This window comes from Mesocricetus auratus, unplaced genomic scaffold (genome assembly GCF_017639785.1).
Source record: "Mesocricetus auratus isolate SY011 unplaced genomic scaffold, BCM_Maur_2.0 Super-Scaffold_4256, whole genome shotgun sequence".
Lineage (NCBI taxonomy): Eukaryota > Metazoa > Chordata > Mammalia > Rodentia > Cricetidae > Mesocricetus > Mesocricetus auratus.
This window is the reverse complement of record NW_024429182.1, coordinates 71,933,497-71,947,368: the sequence shown is the minus strand read 5'-3', so window position 1 is coordinate 71,947,368 and position 13,872 is coordinate 71,933,497. Positions and strand designations below refer to the sequence as shown.

The following is a 13,872-nucleotide window of genomic DNA, read 5'->3' as shown; positions in this document are numbered from 1 at the left end:
ATGCTCTTCTGATGGTGTCCCTCCACCTCGCCCCACACAGTGAGAATGAGGACGCAAGCCTCCTGGAGGACAACTCAGCCACCACACGCATCCCTACCCTCTACCCAGTCAACATCCTTGTGGAGGAGTGAGTGCCACTGGGCTCAGTCACTCCCTCCTTCTACCCCAGTCTTCCCACATGGTGTCCTTGTCACTCAGAGTCCCCCACCCCCAGCCCTCTCCCTTCTCAGATGTCTCGGGTTCAGTCAGAGCTCATCCCCATCCAAAGTGGGAGACCCCTTCAGAGCTCTGTGTGAATCCAGTCAGTGTTCTCCTGTGGGAGACCCCTTCAGAGCTCTGTGTGAATCCAGTCAGTGTTCTCCTGTGGAGAAGCATGCCGTCGACTGACTGGTGGCAGGCACTCTCTTCAGCTTCCCTTACCCCTGTGAGGAGCCTCTGCACCCTACTGATGAACACAGGTCCCGAGAAGGCTGGCGTTTGCCCAGGGCCATACAGCTGGAAAGACAAAGCTCAAGTCTGTCTGATTCCAAAGCACTTGGTTGCATAGATTCCCTCTCTCCTGGGATTACAGTGCTGGAAGAGTGTGGAGGAACATTTCATACGATGACCTTTGCCCTCCATCCCCTTACCGTCTAGTCAGAGCAGACTCAGACACGTGGAGTCAGTGGCGTCAGCATGCAGTGGGTGGCAGACTCCAAGGGTCTCTAGCCGGGTGTTCTGGTTACCACACAGAGAGCACAGTGGCTTTTGAAAGTGGGTCGACGTGGCGAGAATGTAGCTGCCGTCTGAGCTCAAGCCTTTAGCTAGTGCTTCTAAACATAGCCAGGTGGTGTAGGTGGGAAAGACGGGCCAGGTGTTGCAGAGAGGGAAGGTTCACGGAGAAAGCTGGCCTTGACCTTCCATTTGGAGGCACCAGGGTGAGGGCCAGGAAGGAGACCGTGAGCAGAGCGTAGGCAAGGAGGCGGCTCAGAGAGGGACCGCTAGTGGCAGCCTCCAACACCCGCGGCGTGTACAGGAGAGTAGTGGGAGGCGGCTGGTGTGAACAGGTGAGCTGCAGGCAGGGTGGTGTCGTGGGAGTCGGAGGGCTGTGCACGGGAAGGACACACAGGGAGAGACGGCTGTGTAGACGAGCGAGACCCTAGTGAAGGGGGCGTGTGGTAGTGAAGACGTGGATTCCCAAGCTTCAGTCCTGTCTCTCTCCTGGCCTTAGCAGGACCACGGGACAAGGTGCTGTGAAATCCCTAGCACAGTGCCCCAGGCTCCGAGGCTTCTGGGGGTCTGGACTGTTTTCCTTCTACCTTCCATCTCTGAAATTCTCTCTCCACAGCCAGGAGAACTCCACGCTGTACACCAGTTTCACCCCTAAAGGTCCCAAGACCCAGCAAGTCCACCATATCTACCAGGTATGAACTTCCATGGGGAAGGGTTCTCGAAGTCACACTTTCTTTTATTTTTTTTTTAAATTTTATTTCTTTATGTCTGTGCATCACTTGCAAGCCTGGTACCTCCAGAGGCCAGAAGGAGTTTGGTCCTCTGGAACTGGAGTTATAGATGGATGCAAATCGCCACGTGGGTGCTGGGAACTGAACCTGGGTCCTTTGGAAGAGCAACCAGTGCTCTTAACCACACTTGCAAGAAGGCACTAGGACAGAGCCAGGTATGGTCCATCTTTATGTACTGCGTATAAGGTAACAGGCTCTAGAACTCACCCAGGCAGCGCCTCGGGTCACACAGGGTGGGTAGTCGTCGGGGTAGTCGCCATTCAAGGTTTTCGGTCTCTGCGCTTTCCCAGGTGAGGATTCAGCCTTCTGCCTATGACCACAGCATGCCTACACTGGAGGCCTTGGTTGGGGTGCCGCAGCCTCCCAGTGAGGGCCCCATCACACACACATGGGTTGTACAGATGGTGAGTACCACTCCGAAGAGGGCACAGTGAGCTGCTCCATGGTGAGAAACAGCTCTATGTAGGAAGGGAATGTGGATGGATGGGCTGCATTTCCATGGACTCAGTGATGTCTGAATTGGACAAGGGATATCTTGGAGGGGGTGTCTGAGTTCTGTGGGGGAGCAAGAGGCTTCAGGCCTACTGAAGACCCCACTTCCAATCCCTAGGACCCTCCTGTCTTTTGCCACAGTGAGGACATGAAGAGGCCATCTAATGAAACTGAGGTATGGGTGTGTGAGCTGAGGGATCAGGTGGGTGGTGAGCAGTAAGCTGGGATGGTGGCCTCTCTGACTGGTGTTCTTGACCACAACAGCCTTGTCTACCTGGAATTCTGTTCCGCTGTCCAATTGTCTTCAGGCAGGAGACCCTCATCCAAGTGACTGGGACAGTGGCACTCTCGGAGGAAATTAAGGTAGTTGTAGTTGGCAGTGAGGGGTGTTGAGGATCCATTTGCCTTAGGAGTGATGGGGGTGGGCTTCCCACATGGGCTCCCTCCATTTGTCTCTTCTTAAATAATACGCAGATCTGCATAGCTGCAAACAAACTACAACAAATCACCTGGCTGGATTTGTTTAAATTCATAGGGTGTTTCTGTGGGGGAGGCTTGTTGTTCATTTTTATTTTGGTTTTGGTTTTTTGAGACAGGATTTTTATATCACACTGGAAGTCACTGGGCAGACCAGGCTGTCCTGAAACTCACAGAGATCCGCCTGCCTCTGCCTCCCGAGTGCTGGGATCACAGGCGTGCGCCACCACAGCCGGCTTTGTTTGCTTTTGAGTCACTATGTAGCCAGACTAGCCTGCACCTTATGATCTTCCAACCATCACCTCCTAAGTACTGGGGTGAGAGCCATGTGCCACGGTCGCCAGGGGTAGTTACTTCTAGGAAATCCCCCTCTGACACTGAGGAGTGAGTGGCACGTTAGACTATCACAGCAGAGTAATAAGATGAGGCAGAAAATTGGGTCCTCTCCTTCCCTGTGCAGGTGGGCAGAAGTCTGGGGTCTCAGTCCTGTTCTGACACTCTCCTCCTCCGCAGGCCTCCTCCACGCTCAGCCTCTGCAGCTCCCTCTCCATCTCCTTCAACAGCAGCAAGCATTTCCACTTGTATGGCAGCAAAGCCTCCATGGCCCAGGTACACACTTCAGAAGCCTGCAAACAGACAGCAGAGAGGTTCGGGAACCCACGCAGAGCTCATACGGAGGGGTCACATGGGAGAAGGGAAGCTTGGCCCCAGGCAGAGGCACCTCTAATTCACGTTGTGGAACAGGAGGTCCCACCTCACTGGGAAGCAAGACAACTGCAGAGTCACTTGTCTGAGATGTTGTAGACTTGGGTGTCTGCCAGCCAACTGCAGAGTCACTTGTCTGAGATGTTACAGACTCAGGTGTCTGCTAAAGATCAGGCAATGGTACCTTAGCAAAGGGCCGCTAGCCCAGGGATCAGGCCATTCAGTGTGGCCAGAAGATGGGTCTAAACACAGAAAGCAGGTTCTTCTGGGTTTTGAGTGCCCAGCGGAGGTGCTTCCTCCTGGTGCCCTGGAGACCCCAGAGCAGCCTATGATACATGTGGCCAAGTGACTGGTGAGGGCAATGGGTGGCACATCTGCAGGAAAGCAGGCTATGATGAACCCACACATAAGACTGGGGATGTACCGGGCACACCGGGCCTTTAGGGTGGGTGGGCTTCTCCTGCCCTCACCTAGCTCTCCTCCCCAGGTCCTCATGAAGGTTGATGTGGTCTACGAGAAGGAGATGCTGCACCTGTATGTGCTCAGTGGCATTGGGGGGCTAGTACTACTACTGTTGATTTTCCTAGTGCTCTACAAGGTAAGAGCTTCCAGATGGTTAAGCATTGCCGTGGCAAAGGGTGGCGGGTGACTGGCAGGGGCCAGGGAAGAGCATAGTGGGTAGGGGAATATAAGAGACAGAAAAAGCCTCAGCCCACCCCATCCTTCTACAGATAGGGCTGTAAGATGCAAAGTGAAAGAGACTTCACCATCACTCATTTCAACACTGACCCAGCCAGGACTAGGTTGAGGGAGGAAAGAGGAAGGAGGGACCCACATACTGAGGACTTTCTGGTAACAGGTTCCGTACTAGGCCCCACAAAACAGAGACATGTGATATAAACAAGGTTCCCACCCATAAAGTTCACAGTCAAAATACAGGACACAGACAGGTATGAGCAGAATGAAGGCCTGTGTATTCTGGAACCTGTAATGAAGGTGTCTGACTCAGACCTGGGAGGACCGCCAAGAAGAGATGGCATTTGAACTGAAATTTGGACAAGTAAAAATTAGGGACAAAGAGGGCCAGAAGACAGGTGTCCCATGAAAAAGGCTCGAGAGTTTCAGAACAGAAGCTGCATGCAATACTGTATACCTGCAGTCCCAGCATTTGGGGCCAGATGTAGACTCTCTGAAAGTTCAAGGCCAGCACAAGGTGCCCTGTCTCAAAAGTTAAGGTAGAGGGGTTGGAGAGATGGCTCCGTAGTTAAGAGTACTGTCTGCTCTTCCAAAGGACCTGGGTTCAATTCCCAGCATCCACACGGCAGTTCACAACTGTCTGTAGGTTCCAGGGCATCCAATACCTTCACACAGACATACATGCAGGAAAAACATCAATGTACATAAAATTTAAAAAATGAAAAAAGATAAGGGAGAGAGGAGTTGAGAGGCAGAAATGGGGTGGAGCCACACAGCCTGTCAGGCGTGTGTTTCCCCTTACTGCCTGTCAGACGCGTTTCCCACTCACAGCCTGTCAGGCGTGTGTTTCCCCTTACTGCCTGTCAGACGCGTTTCCCACTCACAGCCTGTCAGGCGTGTGTTTCCCCTTACTGCCTTGTCCTGATGTCTCTCTCACCATGGTCACCACCAGCTGTGCCTCCCCCTGAACTTGACTAATTTTCTGCTGTCCCAGAGCTCCATCTTTTATTCAACAACTTCCCTATTAAGGACCATGTAGAATCTACACTGTAGATGGTTTCTCATTTGCATCCATCTAAACTGACAAAACAGCCGTTATTACCACTTTCCACACTTATCCAAATTGTTAGAATTAATTCTTGAGATGGAGACCCTGGCACATGCACATGCACACACAATCCTAAGCTTTCAGGAGAGCGAGCACAGCACGTAATTAAGTAGCACACTGTTGACTCTTCCTATTAGAAGATATTGTCAAATGCCCACTGAGATCTACGCGCGTCAGTGGTAGAGCAGTGGCAAGCAAGGCATGGGGGAGGCCCTGGGTTCCAGTCTCAGCTCTGAAAGAAAAACATCACCTGCTTAAAAGATTTATACATGACACACACACGTGTGTGTGTCTGTCTGTGTGTGTCAGTGTGTGTGTGCATGACTGTGTATGTATGTGCATGAGTGTGTATGTGAGTGAGAGTGTGTGTATATGTGTATGTGTGTGTGTCAGTGTGTGTCTGTGTATGTATGTGTGTCTGTGTATGTGTCTGTGTGTGTCGGTGTGTGTGTGTGTATGTGTGTGTCTGTGTATATGTATGTGTGTCTGTGTGTGTCAGTGTGTGTGTGCATGACTGTGTATGTATGTGCATGAGTGTTGTGAGAGTGTGTGTGTCTGTGTGTCAGTGTGTATCAGTGTGTGTGTCAGTGTGTATGTGCATGACTGTATATGTGTGTCCATGAGTATGCATGTGTGTGAGTGTGTGTGTGTGCACATGCGCACGTGTGCATGCACCTTGTATATGCAGGAGCCCACAGAGGGAGGTTGGAGAGAGTCAGATCTCCTGGAGTTATGGGAGGTGCTGGGAACTGAACCCAGGTTCTCCACAAAAGCATTCAGCACTCTTTACTGCTGTGCCATTCTCTAGCCCCCGTTCTGTGTTGTGTTTTGTTTGTTGAGACAGGCCTAAGCTGGCCTTTACCTTGTAAATTGATAAGTCACTGAAAAGACCTTGAGCTCTTGAGCCTGCTGCCTCCACCTCCCCAGTGCTAGCCATCTAGGCCTGCCTCACCACACGGGGCTTTATGCAGTATTGGGCGTTATCAGCTTGCATGCTGGGCAAGCACTCTAGCAACTGAGCTACAGCATTAGCCCACATTTGTGAAAGAGAGCATCACTATATAGCCCAGATGGCTAAAGCTGAAGATCCTCCTGCCTTCCTTCCTGAAGGCTGGGGCTGTGATGCTGGCTAACATGCCTGGCTGACACATGACCTTCTAATGAGTCTAAAGAATGAATCGCCAAACTTAAAGCTTTTTAGTATTCACAAGATTTAAAAGCATATCTATTTCTTTAATTTTATCCTTTTTTTGTGGGGGATGGAGGGGACAAGGTCTCACCATGCAGCCCTGGCTGCCTAGAACTTCCGACGTAGATCAGGCTGCCTTGAACTCATAGAAATCCTCCTTCCTCTGACTCCAGAGTGCTGGCATTAAAGGCATGCATCACCACACCTAGACTAAATGTTTGTTTTCTAAATTTGTGGGTTGGAAAGTTGGCTCAATGGTTAAGAGCACTTGCTCTTGCAAAGGATCTAGGTTCAATTTCCAGCACCCATATGGAGGCTTACCACTTCATCACATACCAAGCACACAAAATACTCATACACACAAAATAATAAAAATAAATCTAAAAAAGCTAAATTTTTCTGTTATTTTTGGGGAGTAGTGGAGGAAGCCACAGTGCCAGGTGGAGGTCAGAGGACAACTCTCAGGAGCCTGTTCCTCCTTCCACTGATGCTCTGGGGACTACACTCAAGTAGTCAGGCTTGTGTGACAAATGATTTTACCTGGAGCTGCTGCCCCTTAAAAAATAGATATTTCTGATAGGCAAAATATGCAGGTGCCATGTGACTGTGGTATACCCTATTTGTCAGCGTAGGAAGGACATCTTCACATCTTGCAGGGGCAGCTGGTCCCAGGATGCTTGCCCACTCAGTGTGTGCTTTTGACAGGTGGGCTTCTTCAAACGGAACCTGAAGGAGAAGATGGAGGCTGATGGCTGTGTCATGAATGGAAGCCCTAGTGAAGACGCTGACCCTCCGGCAGTATCTGGAGAAGAGACCAAAGATCCGGGCTGCCTAGAGCCCCTCCATGAGGGTGACAAGGACTGAGCTCTAGGTCCGATACGGCGATGGCCCAGCCATGTGTTGATGTGTACCGTTATCCTTAGCTAGTCATGACTGTTCCTGGTCCTAAATTTCCCTGTTGTGAGCATCGAGCTCATCCCCGCCTTATCTACAAGTGTATGATAAGACTCTATTAAGGAGGCCAGGGGGTCAGAGGTGAGGGTGCTTTGCTGTCCTCCAGAGAGAGTCTTTGATCCAAACTTGTAGAAACTGTCATCTCAGGACCCAGTTACATTCCAGCTCTCCCACCGGCACTCAGACTTCCCAGCCTTCGGGATCTGCCTCGCACTTCTTCCTGCCTGGAGTCCAGCCTGGACCCTGCTGAGAGACGGCAAATCCCACCAATGTCATTGCATTGCTACTGCAGATGCCTTCTTCTTGAGTCAAAGACAAAATTCCTGATGAGCCTAGGAGGACATTGGGAAATCAGGCCCCAGTGGCCTTCCCAGCCTCGCTGGAGTGACCCTTTCCTCTCTCTCCACTTCCCTCTTTGCCCCTCCAGCCTCAGTCTTCCCCCTGTGCTGCTGCACTTCCCTCACGTCCTCTTCTGCCTGGAACATCCCTGCCTCCTCCTGTCCTGGCTCAGGGGGGACCCCACACTGTGCTTCAACAAGCCACTGGCTGCAGTACCTCCCACCAGCATAGACTCCCGCCCTCTGAAACCATGAGCCCAAATAAACTTGATTCCATAAGTTTCCTTGAACGTGACAGTTTATCACAGCAACAGAGAAGTAAGGGACACAGCATGCCTGCATCTATTTATCCAGTAAGTGTGGAATTATGTCTAATTCTGATGGCTTTGTGCTAGTGCAGCCTTCCAGCCTGGCTGGTTTAAATGAATACATTCCCCTCAAATTTTTAGCAAGTTGAACCAAAATAATCAGCCCTGCCTCTTTTCTCTTGTCTTAGGTTTTTTTTTTTTTCTGCAGCTACCCCCAACAAAAAGCAACTTCCAGGAGAAAGGTTTATTTTGCCTTACACTTCCAGAAAGGATGTAAGCCACCATGGTAGGAATGGCGTGTGTGCCAGGAACATGATGCTCTCCCACTGCATGGACAGTCTGGGAGCTGGGAGCAACTAGGATGTTGGGGGGTATAAGAGCCCAAAACCCACCCCTGGCCCACTTCCCCCATGAAGCTCCACCTCCTGAAGGTCCCATATTCTTCCCTAACAACATCACCAAATCGGGGCCAAGTGTTCAAATGTGTGAGCCTACCCAAATGTCTTTTCACACTCAACACCCCTCCGTCCCTTTGCCGTCATGACCCTCAGGCGGCTATCCTTGGCCTGCAGCAAACATTGTGGGTTAATTCCAACCAAAAGCATGGGGAAAGAGACCGAATAAAGAAGAGGCTATCAGCAACTTGGCAGCTTTTAGGATATGGGAATAAATAGGTTGGAGAGATGGCTCAGCAGTTAGGAACACATCTGCTCTTGCAGAGGACCTGAGTTTAGTTGCCAGGACACAGATTGGGAAACTCATAACTGTTCAAAACTTGGTTCCAGGAGGATGTGGACTCCTGCACTCTCATACATACCCAGTCACACAGACACAGACACACATACACATAACAAACCTTTAAAAATATGAAAGTAATACATGCTAGGAATTATGGTACCACCAGTAATTACAGCACTGGGAGGGTGAGGCAGAAAGATTTCGAGTTCCAGGCCACCCTGGCCTATTAGACCAGACCAAAAAAGATGGGAATACTAGGGGCTGAAAGTACAGCTCAGTGGTAGAGTTTGCCCTGTACTCGGGAGACCCTGGCTCTGTCCATGGACTGAAAAGCAACAGTAAGAGAGGCAAGTGGACATTCATCTTTTATTTAAAACAAAAATGGAAGCCACAGAGATCTAGAAGCTACAGAAGGAGCCAGTCACTAATCCTCTTGTGCGGTCAATCAGACCCCAGAGAATGGATCTCAGCACTGGGAAAAGAGAAAACCGTGTACCTGTATAGATAAGACAAGCAGTGAGAGCCCCTAGGCAGTGATCTTTGATGGTCCTCTGACTAAGTACATGAACATTTCCAAGCCTGGCATGAAAGACACAGGCCATCATCCAGTCTATCTGAGCCCGCCTGCCTTATAGCCTTATCTGTGGAAAGACGGGGTAAACTGAGGTCTGGTCTTGCTCTTAGTCTCCCTGCCCCAGCATGCTCCTTCCTGGTCCCTGCCAATGTTTCTCCTTTCACCCCAGCTGTCTCTGCAATGCTTAACCATCATAGCAGAGCCTAACAGCCTCTCCAGCTACACCAGCCTTCACTTGATATGACCCCAGGGAATCATGGGAAGAACTCATTAGCAAGACAATTGTATTGAAGAAGTGAAACCATTTTTCCAGAAAGAGGAGATAATTCATTTTGGTTTAATTACATTCTATTGAGAGAGAGAGAGAGAGAGAGAGAGAGAGAGAGAGAGAGAGAGAGAGTGTGTGTGTGTGTGTGTGTGTACCACAGTACATTCTTAGAGGTAGTCAGGGTCATTTTTCCTTCTGCCTCTATACTCTTAAAAAGTTGAAGAGATGCTTAGTAGTGAGGAGAGCTCATTGCTCCCATAGAGGGTCCCATCACCCACATCAGGCAGTTCATAACTGCTCATAAATCCAGCTCCAGGGGATCCAACATCCCTAGCCTTGGGGCACCTACACTCACATATTCACACCCACACAAAGACATATGTCTATTAAGTGTTTAAAAATATTCAGGAGGGCTGGAGAGATGGCTCAGAGGTTAAGAGCACTGACTGCTCTTCCAGAGGTCCTGAGTTCAATTCCCAGCAACCACATGGTGGCTCACAACCATCTACAATTCAATCTGGTGCCCTATTCAGCATGTAGGCAGAACACTGTATATGTAATAAAGAAATACATCTTTAAAAAATATGCAGGAACCCCAAAGGCCTTTTTGACATGTGTTAGATATATTGTATTTATTAAGTCTGAAGTTAAGATGGAAATAAAATAATTCAGCACCATGCACTGGCTTGTTTTCTGTCAGCTTTACTCAGGCTAGAGTTATTTTGGAAGAGGGAAACTCAGTTGAGAAATGCCCCTTACCAGATTGGCCTGTGGACAAGCCTAGTGCATATTCTTGATTGATGAGTGGTATGGGAGAGCCTAGTTCACTGTAGGCAGTGCCACCCCTGGACTTGTGGTCTTAGATGCTACCAGAAAGCAAACCAAGCAAGCCAGGTCGAGTAAGCCAGTGAGTAGCATCTTCCATGGCCCCTGTCAGCTCCTGCCCTGACTTCCCTGGAAAATGGGCTACAAGCTGTGAGATGAAATAGATCCTTTCCTCCCCAAAGTTGCCTTTGGTCATGGTGCTTTATTATAGCAATAGAAACCCTAACCAAGACAATCACCCAACTCATTTGTGAGCTATCAGAATAATGATGCATGTCAGCATAGGTCATGTGAGCCCTAGAAAACCCTTCATTTAAAAGAAAAAGAATGAAGAGGGCGCAGAACAGTGTGACACAGTGATGCATACCTGTGATCCCAGCCATGTGCAAGACTGAGGCAGAATAGTGAGTTTAAGTTCTGCCTGTTCTGCACAGAAAGTCTCAGGGGAAGTAAATAGGGCTAGGCATGGTGGCTCATTCTTCTAATCCCAACACTCAGGATGTAAAGGTAGGCAGATCTCTGTGAGTTTGAGATCAGCCTGTCTATATCGCCAGTTCCAGGCCAGCCTGGTCTTCAAAGAGAGTTCTAGAACAGCCTCCAAAGCCGTAGAGAAACCCTGTCTCGAAAAAACAAACAAGGGCTGGAGAGATGGCTCAGAGGTTAAGAGCACTGACTGTTCTTCCAGAGGACCTGAGTTCAATTCCCGGCAACCACATGGTGGCTCACAACCATCTGTAATGAGATTCAGTGTTCTCTTCTGACTAGCATGCAGGCAGAATACTGTATTAATAGTAATTAATAAAAGTCTTTTAAAAAGAAAAACAAACAAGAAAATGGCCTAGCACTTGCAGGTGACTTAGGTGCTTGTGGCATCAGGAATAGAACCCAATGCCTCTTGTAAGCTGGACAAGTGTTCTGTCTGGCACTAAGCCACATCTCCACCCCTACACTTTAATCTGTTTTTTATTCTTGCAAAAACCAGTATACTATAAATAATGACAAGAGCAGAGAAATTCAGCATACATTTAGTACAAATGCCAATTTTTGGTGTTTCTGAACATAAAACCTAGGGCCTTAAGTATGTTAAACACTCACCCAACCACTAGCCTACATCCCTAGGGTCCTGAACACTTTTAACTTGTGGTTGGATGAATTGGCAGATATGAAACCCAACAGAGGTCAAACTTACCTAAAAGCAGATCAAACCAATGCAGAGGCAGGTGGATCTCTGTGAGTTCAAGACCAGCCTGGTCTACAAGAGCTAGTTCTAGCACAGCCTCCAAAGCCACAGAGAAACCCTGTCTCGAAACCCTCCCCCTCAAAAAAATCTATTTCAGGGGACTGGAGAGATGACTCAGAGGTTAAGAGCACTTGCTGCTCTTTCAGGGGACCCATGTTCGGTTCCCGAAACACACATGGTGGTTTTACAACCACCTGTAACAGTTCCAAAGGATCCAATGTCCTCTTTTGGCCCCCAGGTACCAGGTACACATGTGGTCCATATGCATGCAGGCAAAATCTCAGACAAATGAAAATAAAAACAAAATATCGTTAAAAATAAAATATGTAAAGCTCACTTCAAAAAGGAAAGAAAAATTTTAAAACCTGCTCCAGGAGCCAGCAAAATGGCCCAGAAGCTAAAGGTGTGTTGCTGAAATTCCTTCCCAGGGGAGATATGAACAGCGCCCTTCCTCCTCCCAAGATCCCAACCACAAACCCAGGCACTATTCCACAAAGTTCACTCCGAGGAACCAATGAGTTTAATGGGCTTACTGTTACGAGCATAGCTGATGTTTACTTACAGGAATGTGGGCGCTCCCCACAAAAACCGAGGCTGTGTATGAAAGTCTTAACCTAGCAGGGATTGTGACTTTCCTACAGTAGCACACAGAGCGCCACCTAAATCCCAGACTTTCCCAGCCATATATTCTAGCCTCTGTATGAGCCAGGTTCGATTGTGGCACGGTTATACACGATATGGAGGGGGTAAACGGTGAAGTCCAGCTGGGATGCTTTTTCGAAAGTGGGCTCAGCTGAAGATGTCGACGGTTTGGCTCAGGGTATAATCACATTGAAGGCACCTGTTACCAAGCCTGACGACCTGCATTAACTCCTGAGACCACACAGAGGAGGGAGAGCACAGACTCCTCTTGCAAGTTGTCCTCTGACCTCCACAAGTGAGCCACACGCCATGCCATGTCCATGCTACGTACATACACACTCTTATACACAAGCATACAAAATAAATAATGAACTTAAAAATAAGAGTCTAGGTGCTGAAGAAATGGCTCAGGGGTTAAGAATGCTTGTGTTCAGGGAGAAACAACTGGCTGAAGAAATAAAAAAACATTTGTTGCTTACAGAGGACTCAGATTCAGTTCTCAGCACCCACATGGTGGCTTACGACCATCTGTGATTCCAGTTCCAGAGGAGCCAACCCCTTCTTCTGATGCCAGGCACATTCTTATTACTCAGACTCACATGCAGGCAAAACACTTATTCACATAAAAAAGAATAACATCTATACAAAACAAAAATTGACTCCAAGCAAGGCAGAGAGCTCAGCCTTGGGAGGCATTGGGACACAAAGAGGACTGACATGAGTTCAAGGTTAACCCGGGCTACATAGTCAATCCAGGTTAGCCTGGGATATAGATCAAGGCTATCAAAAAAAAAAAAGTAAATAAAATGCATTTTTCACCAGACACAGACTGGAAACTCTAATGAGTTTGAGGCCTGCTTGATCCAGGTTAAGGAGGACCACAGAGTGAGACTGTCTCAAAAAATTAAAAACTACATATGTGAAACTAGAAATGTAGCTCAGTGTTAGAACATATTTGCCTAACAAATGCAAGGCCCTGGGCCCAAGCTCTAATACTATAATAAATAAATTCAAATATAAGATAAAATGATAGACTTGAATGTTTAAAAGCCAAGTATACATGCCTTTCATTTGGGAGGCAGGGGTAGGTGGATCTCTGTGCATTTGAGGCCAGCCTGAACTACATAAAGTATTCCAGGACATCTGGGTTACATAGAAAGACCCTGTCTCAAAATAAAACAAAGTAAAAATAAAGCAGGTATGAAGCCTTTGACTATAGCCCCACTGGTGTAGTGCCGAAGGTTTCAGTAACTGCACCGAAGCATCTAAGCAGGGTGCTACTCTAATTAAGTGACACTCCCTGGCCCCGGGTTCAGTCCCCAGCCTTACATAAACCGGGCGTGGTGCTGCACACCTGTCCTCTTAACACTCAACAGACTTCAACAGTAAGATCTTGAGTGTCAGGCCAGCCTGGGCTACAGCGTGACGTAGCATTTCAGAAGAAAGGGGAGGAGGGAAGGGGGCAGCAGGGGTGGCTGCCGCATTCGGTTCATGAAGGCCTTTCAATTACTGTAAGGTTTCACTTGAGCAATAATGGTCTACTTTCAAAAGTGCTTTTAATTTAGAAAAGCAGGCAAACGGAATTGAACCATGTGGTCCCTTTCAGAGCTGCAGATCATGACCAGATGGGTGGAAACGGCCTTTGAAGTTTGAAGACCCTAAGGATGGGAATGATACCATGATCCAAAGACCAAAGAGACTCAAATGTGCCAAGCCCTAGGCAGAGGTAGAGCCGGTAAATGTAGTATGAACGTCAAATCTGGTCATAGCCACACAGCGACTGAACAACCACTGGCCTCTACGACTGTTTCGTCTT

General features: G+C 48.5%; 1 protein-coding gene across 2 annotated transcripts in view; it reads left to right on the top strand.

The window, feature by feature from the left end:
• The window catches only part of Itgal (integrin subunit alpha L), a 36,921-nt gene extending 29,181 nt beyond the window's left edge, over positions 1 to 7,740 (top strand). The window contains exons 24-31 of one of the 2 annotated variants that reach the window (XM_005064364.4): positions 41 to 127; positions 1,328 to 1,403; positions 1,793 to 1,906; positions 2,113 to 2,169; positions 2,259 to 2,357; positions 2,985 to 3,080; positions 3,664 to 3,774; positions 6,875 to 7,740. In XM_005064364.4, the coding sequence (XP_005064421.1) occupies positions 41 to 127; positions 1,328 to 1,403; positions 1,793 to 1,906; positions 2,113 to 2,169; positions 2,259 to 2,357; positions 2,985 to 3,080; positions 3,664 to 3,774; positions 6,875 to 7,033 (799 nt within the window). In that variant the 3' untranslated portion in view covers positions 7,034 to 7,740. The remainder of the gene's footprint in view (positions 1 to 40; positions 128 to 1,327; positions 1,404 to 1,792; positions 1,907 to 2,112; positions 2,170 to 2,258; positions 2,358 to 2,984; positions 3,081 to 3,663; positions 3,775 to 6,874) is intronic. The other variant, XM_040753969.1, reaches the window with a different exon arrangement.
• The last annotated feature ends 6,132 nt before the right edge of the window (positions 7,741 to 13,872 follow it).